General features: G+C 28.6%; 2 protein-coding genes across 2 annotated transcripts; one reads left to right on the top strand and one right to left on the bottom strand.

The window, feature by feature from the left end:
- The first annotated feature begins 4880 nt into the window (after positions 1 to 4880).
- Positions 4881 to 7055, top strand: LOC8275207 (high affinity nitrate transporter 2.6). Its single transcript, XM_002523643.4, has 3 exons — positions 4881 to 5789; positions 6014 to 6129; positions 6312 to 7055. The coding sequence occupies exons 1-3, from the start codon at positions 4989 to 4991 to the stop codon at positions 6985 to 6987; spliced, it is 1593 nt and encodes a 530-aa protein (XP_002523689.2). The 5' UTR covers positions 4881 to 4988; the 3' UTR covers positions 6988 to 7055.
- Positions 7056 to 10800: 3745 nt separating this feature from the next.
- On the bottom strand, positions 10801 to 14782 carry LOC8275208. The gene is made up of 4 exons (XM_015722089.3): positions 14635 to 14782; positions 12074 to 12285; positions 11437 to 11585; positions 10801 to 11362 (listed from the first exon to the last, which is right to left on the bottom strand). The coding sequence occupies exons 1-4, from the start codon at positions 14678 to 14680 to the stop codon at positions 11275 to 11277; spliced, it is 495 nt and encodes a 164-aa protein (XP_015577575.1). The 5' UTR covers positions 14681 to 14782; the 3' UTR covers positions 10801 to 11274.
- Positions 14783 to 21935: the final 7153 nt, after the last annotated feature.

Raw genomic sequence — 21935 nt, 5'->3', positions numbered from 1 at the left:
TTTATATATTTTTATACTAATATAGATTGTCAATAAATTTATATATAATTTTAATTATTTATATGAGTTAAAATTTTATATTTGAATCTTTTAATTGTCAAGTACCACTAATTAAATTCTAAAAATAGATAAAAAAAATTAATAAATAATAATGAAGTACTATATAAAATTGATTAATCTAGTATATATTTATGTTAATAAATTATTAAAACTAAAATAATATCAATATTTATAGGTTTATATAGTACCGTACACTTATGGTATATTAGAATGATATATTAATACAGACAATACAAAAAATTTAAATATAAATTTTTTAATCATCAAAATAAAAAAATATTTAAAATGAGAATTTTGTAACAACATTGTTCTTAAAACTTAAAGAATAGAATATTTGGTTCATGAAATAGCTAAGAAATAAAATAGTTACTTCATATTTTAAGATTTTATTCAATTTTAAATAAAGAATAATTATTCCATAAAATATTTATTCTTTAATTTGTAGAATATATATTTCATGGCGAATTAAAACTATTCTACATGATAATATATTCTCTTAGTTGTTTATCTTAAATTCACTTAATACTGTCTTTAATTATATGATTATTACTATTAATTATTCATTATCACCACCAATATTGCCACCATTCACTACTATTGATGTCCAAGTGGTCGCTGCCACTCACCACTATATACATTCAATTATTAATTTTATTTAGAAATAATTAATATAACTAAGCTCATAAACCAAATTAAGGAGAAAATACAAATTATCTAAAAATAGTTATTATATTTCTTAACAATATTTATTCATTCCATACTTATTTTATTGCATGAACTATACATAGCCTAAATTCATAAACCGATGAAGGATTAGAAATGTTGGCATCAATGGCCATAACGATGATTAGACACTCTGCACGAATTGACCCCGGAATTAACGGAAAACAAAATATTTTATTATTTCTAATCTCATTTTTTACCTATTTAACGTAATATTCACTATTTTTATAAAATTATTAATTAATTTTAAAATATTAAAAAAAATTATAAAAATATTAAAATATAACATTAAGTGAAATAAAAATGAAATTAAAATGATAGACCATATAATAATAATTTTTTTTTAATCCGAGCAATATCTTTATAAGAGTTTTATTTAAAAGTTATAAAGATAAAAATATATATAAAATATCTTAGCTCTTAACTGAAAATTAGCCATATTAATGACTGTCAAATATGAGATCAAAGAGAACCAAATTAGATTACGGTTTTGATGTTATTAAAATCTAATTTACCGATCTAGCCACCCAACTAATAGAGTCCGATAGTTTAAAGAAAATGTATATCTAAATTAGGTGAGGTTGTGAGGTAAGAGAAAGGGGAAGAAGTCAAAGGATACCGACATGTACGGCTAGTACTGTCTGTGTCCTTTTCTTTTTAAAGTTGAAAATAGCTAATCGTGGTTGTCATTGTTCTTTTTTATTTTTTATTTTTTAATTATGTTGAATAAGAAAGAAGAAATTTAAAACGTAAGAATGACCCTCACCACATAATGATAAGTACAGTATTCATATTATAATCAGGTTTACAGATACATCCATCACTAACCCTCGTTATCAACTTAACAAGCAATTTTAGGGCCGTCAAGACAATCTTTCTCTACTTTTTATATTCTTTTTTTGTTTATTAGAGGTTGCCCATTTCTATTACTTAAGATTTTTCTAATTTTTTTATAAATAAAATGATTGGCTACTTTCTAAGATCTTTTACCGTTAAAGATTACTTTGCTATCATTGATACTCTTCTTCTTTTTCTTGGTTAAATGCTATCGTGGTACTCTCAACACCCAAATAATATGGCAAGTTTGGGAAGGCTCTCTAGATTCGACTTTTCTCTATATGAAGTGGTGTAATATAGTTTTCACCCTCAAAAAAGATAAATTGTTAATTCTACAGTTTGATCTATATAAAATTTAATTTTATAAGATCTAGAAAGATATATGGGCTCTTCGGAGTTTTAAAATTTAACGAACTGAAATATTTGAATAGCTAAAAAGAAGAAAATCAATCGAGACTCCGTTAATCGCATAAACATTTAAGTTTATGCGATTTTTATCATTTTTATAATAAGCAATTAGAGAAAAAAAGAAATTCTATAAAACAATAAGCTATATATTTTCTTGAATAACTTGATTTAGAATTAAAATTATATATCATCTATTTTTTATATTAAACTTTCACCCAAGTTTCCTTCTCTCTATATTTTTTGTTTGGAGAGTCTTTTTCTTTTTGGCTGAGAAATTAAAATAATGCATCTTTTTATTCTTTTATTTTATTTTTATTTTTTTTCCATTCCCAGACAAAAAGTCTAAGTGCTAAAATGACTCCTAACCGAATCCCTCTGGCGTCTGATAAAGGCTAACTCCCTTTGGCCAACCATTGAAAAGCTAATTCTCCAATTTTAGGTTATAAAACAGAAATGGTTTGTTTCTTCCTATAAAATTTATAAGTTTTATTTTAAATATCTACATATACATGAGAACAAAATTAATATAAAATACATAGCATTCAAAATGCTGATCTAATAGACCGTACCATAAGGACAATTCATGTGATGTTTTGGAAGACAACATGAACCTTCCCTCCCTACACGTATTAATATTATAATATCCCAAAAGTACAGGTTATCTTCATAAGAATATAATTAACCATAATAACTTTAATTAACTTACAATGTCAACTTGTATTTATCTATAATTTCTAATTGATTTCCTTCTCTTCCCCCCACTAGCAATTGTGTTTTGACTTCTCAAATGTTGCCCACACCTACCTACCTTCAACTAAATATGTTTAATTTTGTTATTTGACTTCAGCTTGCACCAATTACTCATGTGATCTTCTCCATTCTTATTGGGATTTTTGGCAGTTAGTAACTTCAACCAAAAAAAAAAAAAAAAAAAAACTATTTGAAGAGCAGATAATTTCTCCTAAATATTTTTTTAATTCTTTACTAAAATTTCATTCTTTAATCTACCGTTGATTAGCTTTATATCGACGGTTATTTCTTTTTTTTTATTTTATATTAATTAATTCTAATAAATAAATATTAATGTCTTTCTTAAGAGGTTTATGGTCCTCTATTACGAGAAGTCGAGTTCTTCTTCTATATGAGTCATGATGTAAGTGAAACAAGAGATTCAATCCGACAATCAAAAGATCAGCTCGTCAAAAGACACTTATAAAGTCGATATGTGGTTTAACACCACTGAATATAATATTTTTCCCATCGATTTGTAATTTTTACTCTGTTAATATATTTGATGATTATTAAAAATATTATATATATATATATATATATATATTATAATATTTAAAATTTATTTTTATCATTTATCATGATTAGTGGAATACCATATTATTTTATAGAAAAAGAAAAGGAATTTCTCCTAAATGAAGTCACGTCCTCTTTCAGTGCTTTACTTCAGTTGATATCAAAGATGAAATTGGCTTCATATTCATTGTTGAATTGAAACTGCAAGCAATAAGTTTTGCACTCTCTCTACTTCTTTTGATGCACAAGCAAATTAGGCAGTCTTAATTATGACTTGTGTAATCAACCCTTTCCTGGTTTTATATAATCCACACAAATTGGAGCATTAGCTTTTATCAATCCCATGTTACATAATAATATTATTTATTTTTTCTTTTTTAATTTTATATGTTTTTGCAGTCGTGTGGTTAGAAATAAATATGATCTCTAAAATGAGAATTGCTAGTGGGTTAAAGGTCGATTACACATTAATTAATTAATAGTAAAATACTAATAAATTAAAAATAGGTTTTTGTTATTTTTGAAAGCTGAGATAGGAGCAATTGACACCACTCACTTCCAATATGCTATGCTAAAACATTTATGTATAGTTTGATATATACCTCCAAATTAATATTTCAATAAATAATCATCTCTAATATCCTATTTTTTAACGCATAATTTAATACCTTTGCTATAGAATGATTAAAGAAATTAATTAGTAAAGTCTTATTTCCTTAGAACTATTTACCAAGAGCAGTTCGTTTCTTTCCAGTTGTTCTAATCTCGAAATATATCTTAAATTACCTTATGAAATACAATATAATAATATTTAAAAGATTAAAAGAAATATATTAGTGGGTGCATCTAATTTATCATCTTTATATTTAATTTTTTTATTATTCGGAATATATAGCAAGCTCATTGGTAATTTACAAACAATAAATATATAAAAGAATAAATTAGTATAATGAAAACCTTCTAACTGCCTATAATTATGTGGACAATAGAAATTATACATGAAAACATTCTTATTTTTCTTTAAGTAAATGTTCTATGAGTTAGTAATCTCCGCTAATTAATAGATTATTTACAACGAATCGTATTAATTTTGAGAAGTTGGACCGCATATATTAATTAGTTTATCGAGAATCATGACTTAATAATTTAATGATTTATTTATTTAAGAGATAATAATTTGATGGTACTTCGAAATTACCCCCTTTATTTTTCCCTTATCAAATTGAATAATACAGGAAAAGAAAAAAAATAATTCACGCAAAAGGGTTTTAACCTTTAATCATCATTATGACAAGTCTAATCCAATTGGAGAAGCTAAACAATATATAGATTTAGGCACTGTTCAGGCTAGCCAACGGACTCCAAATTAAAATAAAATTAATTAAAAGAAAAAGTTTAATTAATCAAGGAGAGCATAGTACTTAATTAAATGGCCAAGTAGTCCTGCCGTTTGTAATTCGGATATACCCATTGGATATACCATTTTACAATTGGATCCAGAAAACTCTATAAATACCAGACCTCTTACTTCTCTTGCATCCAACATCAATTTTGTGCCCTTTGCTTATAGCTGTAGCTAGCTTGCTTTTACATTCCACCTATAATTTGCTCTCTTCTTCTTAGTTTGTCCATTAGTTGTTAATTTCTTTTCAGAAATGGCCCAAGATGGTGCTTTAGGAACCTCCATGCATGGAGTTACAGGCAGGGAGCAAACGTTTGCTTTCTCAGTTCAATCAACTGAAAATGATACAACACATAAATTTGAATTACCAGTTGATTCAGAACATAGAGCCAAAGTCTTCAAACCATTTTCTTTAGCAAATCCTCATATGAGAGCGTTTCATTTAGCTTGGACATCTTTCTTTACTAGTTTTATCTCAACTTTTGCAGCTGCACCACTTGTTCCCATTATCAGGGACAATCTTAATTTAACAAAATCAGATGTTGGTAATGCTGGTGTTGCTTCTGTTTCTGGAAGTATATTATCTAGGCTTGTAATGGGTGCAGTTTGTGACCTTATTGGACCAAGATATGGCACTGCATTTCTTTTAATGTTATCTGCACCTACGGTTTTTTGTATGTCATTTGTGTCTGATGCACAAGGGTATCTAATCGTTCGGTTTATGATTGGATTTTGCCTTGCTACGTTTGTTTCTTGCCAATATTGGACAACTATGATGTTTAATGGCAAGATTATAGGTCTTGTTAATGGATGTGCTGGAGGGTGGGGTGATATGGGTGGTGGAGTTACTCAACTCTTGATGCCTTTAGTTTTTCACATTATTAAATTAGCTGGTGCAACCCCATTTACTGCTTGGAGGATTGCTTTCTTTGTTCCTGGTTGTTTCCATGTTATTATAGGAATCTTAGTTTTAACTCTTGGCCAAGATTTGCCCGATGGAAACCTTAGCACTTTGCAGAAGAAAGGTGATGTTGCCAAAGACAAATTCTCTAAGGTAAACTTCTCTCTTTTCTTCTTCTACATTATGTTGAATTCGTATCAGTCTTGTTCTTTAATTTTTTTTCTTCAAAAAAAAAATAAAAGAAAAGAAATTTAATTAACTGGGCTACTAGTGATTACTCCAGTGCCATTGTGTTCAAAATTCGTCAAATAATAATTCATGTCAATTATTGCAGTCTGATAAGTATGAACAATAAGCTTGTTAATTTCTTGTTTCAGGTCCTGAAGTATGCAATCACAAACTACAGAACATGGATTTTTTTCCTGCTTTATGGATTTTCCATGGGTATCCAATTGACCACCAACAACATTATCACTGAATATTTCTACGACAGGTTGGTTTAATTAAGTAATTTCTTTCTTTTTATGACTTCTCAAATTAAAAGAGAACTAATATGCCAGATTTGAACTCCTGATAGATTATGCTACTAGTCTAATGGCCCATTATTGATCTCCTTTTTAGAAAAATATTGAAGACCATTTATTTTAACTATAAAGACGTAATTATATAATCCAGGTTCAACCTGAAGCTCCACACAGCAGGAGTTATAGCAGCAAGCTTTGGCATGACCAACATCTTTGCTAGACCATTCGGTGGCTATGCCTCTGATTTAACAGCTAGACGTTTTGGCATGAGAGGCAGGCTATGGACCCTTTGGATCCTCCAGACATTAGGAGCTGTCTTCTGTATATGGCTAGGCCGTGCAAATTCACTTCCCATTGCAATTCTTGCGATGATTTTATCTTCAATGGGTATTCAAGCTGCCTGTGGAGCAACTTATGGAATCGTTCCTTTCGTTTCGCGGCGATCTCTAGGCATATTATCTGGCCTGACAGGTGCAGGAGGCAATTTTGGTTCTGGCTTGAATCAGTTAGTGTTCTTTTCTAGCTCGAGATTCTCTACAGCAACAGGGTTATCTCTGATGGGCATATTGGCATTAGTTTGTACTCTTTCTGTGGCATTGATTCATTTTCCGCAGTGGGGAAGTATGTTTCTTCCGCCTTCGAAAGACCCTGCGAAATGCTCGGAGGAGTACTACTACACGGCGGAGTGGACGGAGGAGGAGATGCAGAAGGGAATGCATGAGGGAAGCGTGAAGTTTGCTGAGAATAGCCGGTCGGAGAGAGGCAGACGGAATGCTCTTGCTTCGGCAGCAACCCCTCCAAATGCTACACCACTCAATAATGTTTAGTACATTGCCATGTTTCTTGGGTGAAAAATCCAAATTTTACGGAATAAATTGTCATTATAATATTAGAAGCACATGTGCATATCTTTTTCTATAATTTGTTCTTGATTTCCGTTGGCAGTAATATATATGTATATGTATAGAGGTAAGACTTACGTATCGAATAGATAGTCCAAATATTTTACATTTGGACGTTTATATGAACACATATATCAATAATTTTGTATTTATAAATATGTGTTATTATTTAGCAATTTGATATTTTATTTTATTTTATTTTATGCATATATATATATTAATTTCTGAGATTTAAAATTTTTTTGACACGTTTGTTTAATTTTTGACACGTAAGATTTTTATTTTGATATGTATATTATTTTTTGACATATAAAATTCGAGTTTATGTGTAATTTTATAATTTTTTTTATTAATTTATTAATTAATAAATTACATTTCTAATTAAATAATGACTATAATCCTAAAAAATAACATAATATTTATATTTTAATATTATATTAACTAATAAATAGTTTTCTAATCAGATAATAATACTAATTCTATATTAAAAAATAACATATTAATTATATTTTAATATTATATTAATTAATAAATTAATTTTTATTAGACAATAATTTTAATTCTAGAAAGTAACATCTTAAATTATATTTTAATATTATATTCTATAATAAATTAATTTTTTAATTATATAATAAATTTTTAATCCTAAAAATAGTAATGTGAATTATAGTATTAAGTTAAATAATACTAAAATTAATTAATAACTGTTTTTAAAATAATTTTCATATAATTGCACTAATAAAATTTTAAAATATTAAAAAGATTAAAATAATAAAAATAGTAAGTTTGTTATTATCTTTTAAAAGATTGTAAATTAATATTAAAAATTAAGATTTTATTAAATTATATCCATCAATATAATTTTATAATCAAAATAATAATAACAGTCATGCTACGCACGAGTAAAAGACTAGTATAAAAACTAGTTTGTAATGATTATTATAAATCATTTGAGCTATATCATCACATATCGGGTTGTTGATGTGCTCAATTTTGCTAATAATGAAGAATAAAATAGGGTAATTTTTATTTATATTAAATTAATAGAAAAGTATCATATATATGTAAGTATTTTTACATTTTAGAATCGAATAATTACACACATCCAATTATCTAAAATTAATAAATATGTGACATTCTTTTATGATTTTAATACATAGATGAAGCCTGTAACTAAACTAGATAATAATTCTCCCAATAAGATAGCCATAAACATTAAATTTATGATGTATTTAACCTCTTTAAAAAGTTCTTTTCTTTTCTCACATGAAGGATTGAATTTTGCTAATAATAAGAAATAATATTTTAAATAGATTCAGTCTACTATGTTATTCATAAACTAAATTAATTGTATGGTAACATGTAATTTTAATTTGTTAATTGTTGCATTTTTATTATTTGAATTTTAATTATAAATTGATAGACCAAATCAATTTATAATTAAAACCACATATCACTGTGTAATTAATTTAGTTTAAATGGTTTGATAGACTAAATCTATCTAATTTTTTTTTTAATAAAAATAGAATAGCATAAAATATTAAAACCGTGATGCATTAACCTCTCAAATAATATTTTTTTTGTCTTCACATATAAGACTTCCAACTATAAATCTCATTTTTTTTTTAATCAATTCATATTTATAATATTATATTTTTTTTTTCCTATTCCCAATTACTCGAGCTGATATCCTTAACATGGCAAAGACTTGAAACAATGGTGGGATTCAAGTTTCTCCTAATCACATGTGCAATTACTATCACGGCAGGAGAAAATATGTCCCTCTCTTCAAAATCGACTTCTTTTAGTGACCCATAAAGCAAAATAAATAAAAGAATAAAGTAGAATAATGTTAATGTAATTTGACTTGGCTGACAATGATGACAAAATGAAGAGGTACATTAAATTATTTATGAAGGTTCCTAAGAAACTTCCATATTAAGTTGACTTTCATTGGATTAAGGGCTAATAATGAACTTTCTGTCTGCCCATTTAATGGCTTAAAAAAAATGATTAGTAATGAACAAACTCCTTTTGCAAATTATACACAAATTTTGATTTTATTTATTTGTTTTATCATCGTGTCTGTTTACTGTTTCAATTGATAAAGAGAAATGGAAGTGGTTTACTTCAATTGATACCAAAAATGAAAATGGTCATTGATGCAAATCCCAGCAATAAATCTCTACTTTTTTTTTTTTAATTTAATGTATAAGCAAATCAAGCAGTTCTTAAATATGATTTCTGCAATAATTAGTCCCCTTAATTTGTGGTATTATCCACAAAAATTGGAGCATTAGCATTTAATATCAAATTTAAGTACATATATATATACATTCATGCACTGGTTTATAGCTTGAATTTTAGGTCAGTATAGCTTATATATAGAATTTAACTTTTTAGTGGGATTAAAATTACACAATCTGAGCTTTCTACATTGATAACTCAATAAATTAATAAGATTTTACATTTAATAAAATTTCATGAATCTGACTGCTTATTGTAAATATAATTTCATATTGTTACTATCTCATAATTAATATAAAAAATTAATTAGTAGAATACTGCATCTTTTGTTACATTTATGTACTTGTTAATTAGATTGAAAAGAATTTATTAAATAGTAGTTTGTTTATTTATTCAAAAAAAAAAACGATAATTCTAGATTTTTTCATATATATTTTTTTCTCCCTCGAAACCCTTGAAGCAAAGTATATGCTTTGAGTTATATAATTTTATAAACAAGAAAATCAAGAAAAGGTCTTTGAATCCTTATTATGGCAACTCTAATTCAATTGGAAAATCTAAACAACGAACTCTTGAGCCAAGCCAACCGACTCCAGATTAAATAACATAAAAGAATTTGTTCAAATAATCATTAGGTTGAGCATTGCTCTTGAACTTATAATATTGTAGTAGAAAACTCTCTCTCTCTCTCTGTGTATACCATTTAAAACGATTTTGGTGCAGCCAGAATTTGCTCTATCTTTCATAATTTTAATCACAGTTGTTCGTTTCTTCTTAGAGCAAAATCTGATGTTGCCAGTGCAGGTTTTGCTTCTGTTTCTGGAAATATATTATCCAGGTGCAGTTTGTGACCTTATTGGAACACTGCATTTTGTTTTTAATGTTATCTGCACCTACTGTTTTTTTTATCCTATTTGTGTCTGATGCATAAAGATGCCATGAACCACCTTACAAGGACCACACCTCTCCCAATTCTATTCTGTTGCTTCTGTGTTCTTCAATCTTGAAGAATAATTCGTGTTAATTTCTGCAATCCAACAAATATAAAGTGGGTGTGTATATATATATATATGGCAAGACTTGAAACAATGATGGATTCAAGTTCTCCTAACCACACAAGCAATTACTTTGATGATAGGATTCATTTTGGTATTGGTTGGACTCGAATCCAATTCTATTAGTAGACTCTATACTTGGCCAATCTAGTTAACTCCCACCTTAATCAATCAAATTAATTCAATTTCTAATACCATTTCTCCCATCAAAATTGATTTCTTTCAGTGACCAATGAAGACAAATTAATAAAATAATAAAAGAAAGAGCTTGCCAGTACAAGTGTCCGGTAAAGAACATAGGAAATTTGTCATATATTATGCAGCAAGTTACATATGTTGTTGAATAATATAACGTATTTGACTTGCCTGGCAATGCTGACAGAATGAACAGTTCTTTACAAAAAGAAAGAGAAACATTAATTTGGAAGACTTCAAATTATGGAAAATCTGCAACTATCGATTTGTAGTATGATTCTGATTACATCAGTTTTGGGCTGCAGGCATCATGCTGATATGATATTGAGCTGTCTATGTTCTGTACAGTACACAGCCATTAACCTTTTACTGGGAGTATCTAATTACCAGCACTTTTTGGTTGACTGGATACACCAGTAATGCTCTAGAGTCTATCAATCAAGTGCTTCAATAAGAGAGAAAAAATTTTCTTATGTGTGATTTTCCAAAGAAGCAAAAGATAATGTCAAATATTATACATCCTTGCTCATCACATGACAGATTAAAATCGACTGATATTGCAATGGAATTGTATCATTTACAAAATCTATATACAGTGAACTACAGAAGGAAAGCTCACCTCTGACTGCAACCTCGTGCATTTCCTCATGATTTAGCAATGAAGCAGCCTAGAATACCAATCTCAACTAGAGGCAAAGGAATGATTACATCAAAACTAGTAGCTCAGCTTTCCACGGCCACCACACGTGAGACAGGACCGTGCCGATGAGCACTTCGTGCAGTAACTCCACTTCTTAGGAAGCCTGAGATAGTATTGGATCAGTCCAAACCAAGTGAATATGTTCATATGAGAGAGACTGAGAGATTCAAGCCTTACGCTGCTGTATATCGCGTGGCCATATTCTTTGCATTCAACCTTGCTCTCTCAGCACTTTCTTCAGACAGTTTCTTGAGCACAAATCCTTCGCCTTTACATTCAGAGCATAAACCAGAACCTTCACAATCTTCACATGTTTTCAACTGAATCTGCATAAAAGATAAGACTATTAATTAGGAAAATTAAATCAATCACGCATGCCTAAAGTGTATATAAAATAGGATATTAGGCAATAAGGGAGCTGAGCTCCATACTGGATGCTGCAGCAAAATGTAATTTTGTACCTATTTCATGTTTGAAATTAGCATTGCAATATAAAATGCATGACAAGAGAATAGGCAAAAGTTTTTACAGGAAATCTTGGCAAGAGACTCAATTATCTAAAACTTTATTTTAATTGCTAAAAGCTGCAGATATATGAACTCTTTTTAATTGTTAAGAGCGGCAGAATACATGAACTCTTTTCCTTGCAGCTCGGTCGTCATGACTGTACATTTGTTGCCCAATTTATGATGACATGATACAAGAGAGAAAGCACTCTGTACTTATATAAGCTGCATTTGTATATATCCAAGCATCAAAACATGTTGTTTTTCAAATGAAGCACTTAATATGTCATTCCAAGTTGAATATGCACCTCATTTGTCTCAGTAGCTTTGGTTCTTCTAACAAGAACTGTAGCTGCTGTACCAACAACTGCAGCAGCAATTGCCAGAGAAGCTGTTGTTTCTGGTAGAGCAGAGGATATTGTGGATGCATTTCTCTTATGTTTTTGTAATTTTACACCAATTGAAGACCAAGTAGTGGGATCCTGTATAGTAGGAACTTCAGGCTTGGACACCCTAATTGCTTCAAAACATAAAAGTTTTAGATAATTCAACGCACAAACAATTCCAAAAGTTATAAGTTCTAAGATAAAACCCCAAAAAGTTAAAACCCCAAACAGGCTATTTTCAAGTAACTGAATAAAAAGCCCTGTTTCCAAGGGATTGTTAATATGCATTGAGTAGAATTTTACTAATGCAATCAGCAGAGTTTGTGTCTCTTAAAATTAAGATTCAAATACACTTGGCCTAAACAATGTCCTACGATTAACTGGAAAAGCAAACATCAGAACAACATCACCAGTTACTATAGCTTATAATTCAACAAGGGCATACGAAGAAAAACAAATTTCCTTACACAAGTTGATCCAGAGATAAATTTCAGTAAGAAGCACACTTGAATAAGTGATACAGTAAACACTAACAAGTTTGGACTCAAATAAAGAAAAAAAACCAAACCGGAAACAATTAGGGCAATCACAAAACAAATAAATAAACATGAAACCAATGTCAAAATGGGGCTTGAAGGCAGTCAATAATTAATGAAAGCCAACTCCGATAAACTAATGTACTTTCTGTGCAAAGGTCAAATACTTGATTGACAGAGAAAATCACATTATCTAATTATCTTATAGAATGTAGGAAAAAATATCAAAATCTCTAGTGAAGTCGTTTGCCAGGAAAAAGTATATAATGGAAAATTATATATTATTCAGCAGCAACTAAACAACCATAGTTAATAAAGTTACTTGTAAAGGTTGTCAGGGTTACATATTTTGTAACCGCAAGTGGTGGTGCATACACCAAAAAAAGATGTGTTATATATTCTACATAAACCAAGAGAGAGCTCGAAAACCTGATAAGCATCATTTGATAATTAAGATCATAACATATCTCAAGCATAAATCTTTTAGCACTTAAGAGACCTTTTTGGTGAATTCATGGGCAAGTTTGATGGAATATATGAAAAGAATAGAACTTATATAGAAGATGAACCAATTAGTTTATTTCACCACTTTGTGATATGGTCTACTAAAACTACTTTAAGCATTCAAGAAATCATAGAAGCCTTCAAGGTAACTGAAAATTAACAATACAGCAGAGGACGATAGCCTTATCCCTTCATCATGCTTCCCGTAATCTATTCAATGATTCCTGAAATAGTAACTAATACTATAATCACATGAACATCATGACTTAGTGCATGGAGAATATCAGAGATTTGGTGGTTTAACTGTAAAAAGATTATTGTGGTGTAATCTGCATAAAGAGTACAAGAAAATTTCTGATGTAGCTGCAAAATGACTATTTTCTTACAGAAATTTTAAGTATAACAGAATTTTCTAATTTCTCATATACTAGCACATCACCAATCAAATTGGGCCCAACATTAAGTAGTTACAAATGAATGAGAGCTTTCTCATTCAAAACCGTGCATGGATTTTCATGAAACCTACTTCAATCCGTTGAAAATGGCTGCTCAATCCCAACCATATTCATTATGGTGCATACTTGCAACTTGCAAGTAGTTTTGTTAGCTTATTCCACTAGAAGCTTAACAAGGCGACGCATTACTGTGAGTTTTGATAGCTCAGCAAGATGAAATATCCAAAAATACAACAAATAATCCTTGTCTAGTTTATTCTACGTCAATGGTGAAACAATACAGTAACAAAACAAATTGGAAACTTTACATAATAAATATTCATACTGATCAATTACAGAAAACTCAATGAAGAATTTATACAACCAGCATAAATGCAATTAGTCCACATTTCATAATTTTCTCCACCACCCACAACAATAAAGCAAATCACAAAAAGTATATCTATTCCATATAACTAACTTAGAAACCTAATGCTTAGCAAAGAATTCACTCTATGCAACTGAATAGTGCAGGAAATATATTAATACATTAATTCTTCCTATCTAATAATACAAGGGCCTTATTCAAGAACTCAACATTACTTCTAGTGTCCACTTCTTAAGCTACCCTTTTAACAGCCGCAACAACTCTAATTGATTTGATAAGCCAAATACGAAAAAAATTAATAGCTCATCTTTATCTCAATTAAAAAGGACCATTATAACAAAAACCTTCCTCCGTAAGGACCAATATGAATGGAGGATGGTAGTTCTACCAAATAAAAAGGAAACCCACATCAAAATGATCAAGAAAATACAACTCCCATCACTTAAAGCCTCAAAGGCTCAATCTTCTACGGGCATTTATCCATTAACGGTTGTCAACTACCTCAAGTAAATTGCAATAATTATGAAGCTATAAGTGATTGTAATAGCAAAATTAATATAGATAGATTATGCAACTAATAGAACAACTTGGAAACCAGCTGATTGAAACTGAGTAACTTACTTTTATGAAAGGAAAGAAACGATAAGGTGGGCATCATAAGCTCCATTTTAAGAAGGGCGTTCTTCTTCTCCTGTGTTTTTAGCAACAAAAGCAACTGTCTTTATATTTTCTTTAACTTCTTATCTTGGCTGTCAGCACTATTCTCCATAATACCCCTCAATGGTGCAAACAATATCAGAAATACCACCTATTTTTCTTAGGTTTGATTTATCTTAACATGCACTTCAATTTTGTTACTGAACACACTACAGTCTACAACTAAAATTGCTTGGATATCAAGGGGACAGTTCAGATTTATGAATCTTTTTTCTCCAAGTTGGCTTCCTTCCTTCACCTATGTGCATTTGTTATGTACTTTAATCAAAACACGAAGACATCACCTGTACACCACAAAACGTGGTTTAAGGTTGAGTTTATAAGGTCCAAGTATATATGTATAAAAGGATATAGAACATAATTTCTATGTTGTGTTTGTATTTTTCTTTAGTATCTTAAATAGCATGTCAGTTTCTCTAATTTAGGAATTGGTACCACTCGCATGATGATTTTGTCTTTTTATCTTTCTTTCTTTTGGTGGGTGAATTTTTTGAAATAGCATAGCATGAAATTGCAGAAGCAATAAAGAGAATCACGAGGTGAAGATGGAGCAGCCAAACTTGAATCCCATGGAAAAGAAGGATCCCCTGATCTTTAACAAAGTTGTTGGCCCATTTTCTGACTGTTATATAATATGCAAGTTTTGTAGTAAAGGGAAGTTCTTCTTGGCCATGAGTACCATATTTATAGAGGGTTTTCTTTACTTTTATGTTTATGGAAGGAAAAAAGGGAAAGACAGAAAAAACCCACCTCTCATTCAAAATTTTTGGTGATGCATACACCGCATTAAAGCCTGATCTTATGGTCATTTACTCACACACACACATGCTCCCTGAGTTTTTTCTGCTCAAGCACCAGCAGACATAAAGGATTGTGTCATGTCGGAGTTTCACATAAAATCTTATACTTCTTTTGTGATCCTAAGAATTGGTGACAACAATTTATTGTCTATTCACTTTATTGCATTCATGTGCTTGAAATTTTAGTAAATTCATTATCACCTTTATTAGAGTTATATGTTGATAATGTACTCCAAATTATTTATTATCTTTCTATAATTAAATGATCTATTCAATTAGTCTTTAAATTTGTAATATCAAAGTGAGAGCTACGAAAAGAAAAGAAAAGAGAAAGTGTTTCTTTGAAGTAAATTAGGTTGTGAAACATGTTTAAAAAGAAATCATAAGAATTAGTCTAAGCGACAACTCAATCATTTTTATTTGTATGTGAAAGTCGAATTTAGAATTTGCGTTCTTACTTAGCCTTTTGATTAACAAAGAGGAAAAGAAGTAAAAAGAAAAATAGATAAAGCAAAGTGTAGATTTAGCTTAAGATTAATGGAACCTAAAATGAGGAAAAGGGTCGATTGATTTATTGTATTGAGGTTATTTTCCGGAATTATAGAACAAAAATCTTTGGTGGGAATTAAAAGATAACGTTTAAAAGTTCTGGATGCATTAACAAGAACTCACGGGCATCCCCCCCACAGCACTCTACTACACTGAAGAAACAGAACCCACCTCACCAACTCACAGTCACCACACCATCAAAGTAATGCCAATTTGCTACTAACAAATGAGCTGGTGTGGTCTCTGTATCTGCTTTCTTCAGCAAATTCACGAGCCTATTTAAACACCCCTTTTCCCCACCTTACCTCCTCACTCCCTTAAAGCCCATCTCTAAATCTTCACTAGTTAGAGCCACAGTATCCTTATAGTTACTGAATATCACTAGCCACAAGGTAAATTGCCCTGACAAATAACTCATCCAGGACCTTAAAAAATGCAGACTAGAATCGTTTGTGTTATGGTTGTCTTTCTGTTGTTTTTGTCTTGTGCTACTACTGCTATGGCTGGACGTCTAATTCCTTCAAGTGTACCGAGCACCATGAGGCCAATGGGTGCAGAAGGTGGAGATTTTGTGAAGATGAGGCCTCATTTCAATCATAAGCTGCCAGTTTTTGGCGGCAAAGAAGTGAAAGGTTGCTTGCCAAAAGGGTTTAGGCATTCTTCTGCTCCTAGCAGATTTGTCAACAACGAGCCATTTGGCTCTTGCTCTGGGGTCCCCGACAAGAAGCCTTGATCCCTTTTTGCTTCATGAAAATTCTTAAGATTTTGAGGTACTGCCCCTATATATGATCAGCGGTTGATGTCGAAGAAGGATATATAATTAAGGATTAAGCAAGGAAAATTTTTATTTTTTTGGGTTGATAATAATTAAGGAAAGATATATATATGACTTATGTGTATGTCTTCCATAGTTTTGAGGAAAGATGTAATGTAAGTTTACTCTCTTTTATATATATATATATATATATATATATACACACTTCCAATCATGATTTTGCCTTTAATTTGTTCTGGTATACTGGAAATCTTTCAAGAAAGTTAAGAGCGCCACAAATCGAAATTTGATTATTTACATTGTGTGCTATAATGATTCATAACAATTGGAATCTACTGTTCATTCACTAAAATATATTTTTTCTAATTTGAAATCTTTTTATTTAATTAAATTGATAAATAATTGATATATATTTATTAATTTTAAATAATTAATTATGTGTCAATTATTTAATATTAAAATATAAAATATACTTTTATATATATATAAGTATTCTTTTCATTCACTGCCATGCATGCACCTGCTGCTGCAGATATATCTGTCTAATTATGCTCTCGTATACTATTCTCAGTCTTACTCATTAAATTCAAGAGGAAAGAAAACTTTTATTCAAAGGAACTTTCATTTCCTTTCTTCCATACTCATCAATAACACTCTTAGAAATTATGACGAGAACAAATATCAGGAATTTTTCTTTTCTATTTCTATTTTTATAAGCATTAAAAAATAAGTTTTATATATTTTAGAGGTATGAATACAGTGAGATTAAATATTTATTTAATCAAAATTAAATCTAAATATGAATAATAAACTGTACACTTCTAAAAACAATTCATAACTTTACATTTATATAATATAAAATTATATATTTTAATCAGAGCAATTGTGGTAGCTTAAACCCAATCATGCGAGTTGGGGTTTTCATTCATATGTCAATTTTATTAAAATGTAGGAGAATTTTCAGAAGTGTCATATAATTAATAAAAAATAGTACTTTTACTGTATAAATATTTTTAAAAAAACACAGTTTTTCTATTTTTTTTTTTAAATTTACGATTTTTAGTTATTTTTCGTTTATTCTTTAATTGTTTTTTGGTTGTTTATCCAAAAACAACCAAAACTATAATTTTGAAAAAATTTAAAAATAATATTCTTAATATTTTGACTACTAAAAATTAAAAAAATAAAAGAAGATGGATATTTTTATTATTTTTCTAAAATTATATGTGGGTCTCTGTTCTGTTTTCTGGGCCTGTTACTTGTTAAGACTCTAAAGCCCACCAAATGAGCTTAGGAACGCACAAGCAGTTCCATTTCCTAAGAAACTACGGCCCATTTTGATTCCTAGAATATTTCAAGGCTAAAACCCGTGCAAATTAGATGAAAAGATACCATATTAATTACATTCCATCTTGAATAATCTTGATTTATATAAGGTATCAATTAACTTTTTGTAATATTATCTCCTTTATGTTAATTATTATTGATAATCTATTGGGTTAATTTTAATAGTTGTTTCTGGAACTTAAAAATAAAATAATTAAATTTGTTATACATATAAAGTATAATAAAAATAAAGAAAAAAAGTGGACTATATAAAATTAGTTTGAATAAATAAAATAAAAAAATCAAAACTATTTTGAGAGATTAAATTTTTATAAATTGAGGTCAGTAATTCTGCTGGAGATGACTTATTAAAAACATGGAAGGGCTTAGTTTAGATAAAATTGATTTAATTAATTAGTTAATTATTTAAAACTGTTAAGCTTAACCTCTATTATATCTATCAATTTTAATGTTACTTACTAATACACTTAGTTAAGTAATACCAGAAATCAAACAGATTGTTAATTGATGATTAAAAAAAAGTATAATTTCACCCATCAACTTATTATCAAATGTAATTAGCAGATCCGATGCTCTCTTTCCTCTGACAATCCAAATTCAGATCGTAGGAGCAGAAAATTAAAGTAAAATTGTTATATTTAGAAGAAATTATCTTATTTTTTAACAAAAATAAAAAATAAATTGATCTAATTACTTTATTTCTTAGCTTAAACTTTTTTCCTAATATAAAAATCCTACGTAGCTCTCTTTTTTTATTTATTTCTTCTATAAAAATCATGGATAGTTCATTAATTAATATCTCAAGAAAATAGAAAATAAAGAAAAGAGGGTTGATAGGCCGTGAATTATATAACTGGAGTATTTAATTCCTGACATTTACCATAAAAGTGAAACTTATATAATGTAAAAAAAAGAGTCGAATCCAAAACTTCTCACTCCTAAAAGGAGACGTTCTTACTATTTAATTAGGTCATGAGTATTTCATTATTTTAATTTTTCGTTCTTTTTATCTGTAAAAGATATATAATTATTTACATATTTTTTAGCCAAAATTCACTAAGTTGTATATTCTTTTTTCATCAAATTAGGATTTTGTGCCAGTATACCTATACTTGCCACATGAAAAATGATTTATGCAATATCCTACTTCACCACATCTCTGAAAGGTTTAGGCATATACCAAAAACTGGCCATACTCAAATAAAACTGTAAGGAAAGACTTGTAGAAGAAGAGAAAGAACCAAAGAAGATGAAAATAAAATTAATTTATTTATTTATATTTTTAATTGCTTTGATTTTTGGCATACTTTAATTATGTGCCTAAAATATTACTATTAATTAATTTCTATCAGTACTTAACTTGATCTAAAATAATAGATAATTAAAAGTCTTAAACTCGTATTACAATGAGATTATCATATACAAATCAAGTAAATACAATAGTGTAGAATTAATACTATAATATTAAGATTGAAAAAAAAAACAATAGTATAGAATTAATAGTATTGGTATAAACTATAAAGGCTCTTCAAAATATTTAAAATCTTTATTTAGTTAGATAAAAATATATTTAGAAATTAAAGTTTATTTTTTAAACATTAAATTAAATTATATTAAAACTCAAAAATATATTATTCTAAATTTATGATTAATTCCTGCTAAGTTTTATACTTAATAATAAATATAATGATTAATTAGAGAAAGAATAGAGGGTTATAATAAGACAAAAATATATTCATATTATTGTCATTATTCTTTTTTTTTTAAATGTGTATTTCTTTTATTCATTAGAAGACACAATAAAAATATAGTTTCTATTTACATTGGTTATAAAAGAGAAAAACTTGCATAGTATAAAAGTGAGAAATTAAACCTAAAATCTTCTTATCTAAGAGCAAAAGCACTTTTCAGTTTTTTTTTCATTATTTAATTTATAAGAGCAATCAAAGAAAAAGTGGGTTAAACAAACCAAAAGGGCCAAAACCGGTTGTTATGGAAGAGATGAGATGAAGATGTCTTCTTACATCATTGTCTTCTTTCTTTACCAATTAAATTATTGTCATCATTAGACAAAACAAACTACAATGTGTCACTATAATTTAGGGTCATTACTAGAATAGAAAAAGAAGATTATTGGACTATTATTTGCCTTGAATGGCAAGGTAAGTCAAATCATGTCTACAAAAAGTATGCAAGAACCATTACTTGGCAAGTTTTATGAGCTTGCTTTGTATTATTATGTTACTTGTGCTCCCCCTCCATTAAGATAATTATGTACAACCAAAAGTCTAAAACTATGTATACTCACTTATTGCATGTCTAATGAAATGTACCCATGTGGATTGGTCTTCTTAGGCTCAAAGTAACCATTTTGCTTTCATTATTTCTTAAGTGAATACAGGATTTAGAGAAAAAGAAAGAAAAAAAAAAAGAATCCAAAAGGTCAATGTAATTGTAGCTGAAATTTTGATTTTTTTTTTTTTGCATTTTATGAATACCCCGTGAAAACGAACACCATTTAGATAAATTTTAGAGTGTCTTAATTCATAGCGGGCGTAAATCTTTTTTAATATTCTTATGTATTTATTTAAAAAAATTATAAAATTTAGATCAAATTTATATAAAATATTAAAATATGTATGTTTACATAAAATTACATACTAAGATATTTTTATATAAATTTTTCAAAATAATTATTTTATGTAAATTAATTTAGATTTTATAATTTTTTATTCATTGAACACACAAAAATATTAAAAGCCACTGCTCTAAAATTCACCTATTATTTAACTGCCATATTTGATAATATTTCCAATGTAATGTTAATTGATTCTCAATTAGTCTCATTAAAATTCCAATATTTTCTTATAAAACCAAAGTTATTCTTATAAAATCATTTAACCATTAATTCAAATAAAGGAAATCCTTATTTTTCTCTCAAATTTGAATATTGAAAGAGATACATTGCTGTAAAATTCCAATCAAAATAAATTAGAATAATAATATTTTTAAATTCTTTCAGAAATATAAAAGATATATTCAAAAGTCTCATTTGAATCAACCCATATCTGAAATGATTATTTTGTTTTTTTTTTCTTTGATAAAATAATTTTGATATTGAGTGATTTGAAAGATCAAAATTGTCAGTTTATGTAAATCTTTTTGGAGCAGTTTCTGTGTCTGCGTCACAAAATAGTAATGATTTTAAGAAAATTGGAGAGCTTTTGCGTCACAACTAGAATTTCACTAATAGACCCACGCGGCAATTTTTGGCCCATTTTAGTCAAAAAGGAATTTTCATGCAATCATTCAAATTAACCCTCCTTTTCCCCCCTTCCCCCAAAAGTAATCACTCATTTCCTAAATTATTCAAGAATTAATTTCTTTTTCTTTTTCTTTTTCTTTTTTAATTAGAAAAGGGGTTGCTAATTTGAAGCTAAGAACAGTCTCACAGTTCTTCTTTAATATGTTTTGAGTAGAAAATCTATTCTGTTTAACAGTCAATGGGTAGTGATTTAATAATGAAATCAAAACAGAAAATGAAAATCTTTTGATAAACATGTGATATCTAGAGTTGTTGGGTTTTTCTTCTCTAATATTAGTGTCATTTTATAATTACCAACCCATCAATAATTAATATTTATTTTTCTTCTTATTCATGATTTTCACTTGATATTTACTTTATTGTTTATTTGTAATTTGATTTTAGTAATTCGTATGATGTGTAAATATAT

Source organism: Ricinus communis, chromosome 8 (assembly GCF_019578655.1).
Source record: "Ricinus communis isolate WT05 ecotype wild-type chromosome 8, ASM1957865v1, whole genome shotgun sequence".
Taxonomy (NCBI): Eukaryota; Viridiplantae; Streptophyta; class Magnoliopsida; order Malpighiales; family Euphorbiaceae; genus Ricinus; species Ricinus communis.
This window is presented reverse-complemented; position numbering and strand designations above follow the sequence as displayed.

Excerpts from the sequence above, each read along its gene's own strand:
- LOC8275208 (XM_015722089.3), bottom strand. The coding sequence starts at position 14,680 with ATGGAGCTTATGATGCCCACCTTATCGTTTCTTTCCTTTCATAAAA. Across the intron at positions 11,586-12,073 it reads AAGCTACTGAGACAAATGAG|ATTCAGTTGAAAACATGTGA; the intron begins GTGCATATTCAA and ends TCTTTTATGCAG. Across the intron at positions 11,363-11,436 it reads GCCACGCGATATACAGCAGC|GCTTCCTAAGAAGTGGAGTT; the intron begins GTAAGGCTTGAA and ends ATACTATCTCAG.
- LOC8275207 (XM_002523643.4), top strand. The coding sequence starts at position 4,989 with ATGGCCCAAGATGGTGCTTTAGGAACCTCCATGCATGGAGTTACAGGC. Across the intron at positions 5,790-6,013 it reads CCAAAGACAAATTCTCTAAG|GTCCTGAAGTATGCAATCAC; the intron begins GTAAACTTCTCT and ends TTCTTGTTTCAG. Across the intron at positions 6,130-6,311 it reads ACTGAATATTTCTACGACAG|GTTCAACCTGAAGCTCCACA; the intron begins GTTGGTTTAATT and ends TATATAATCCAG.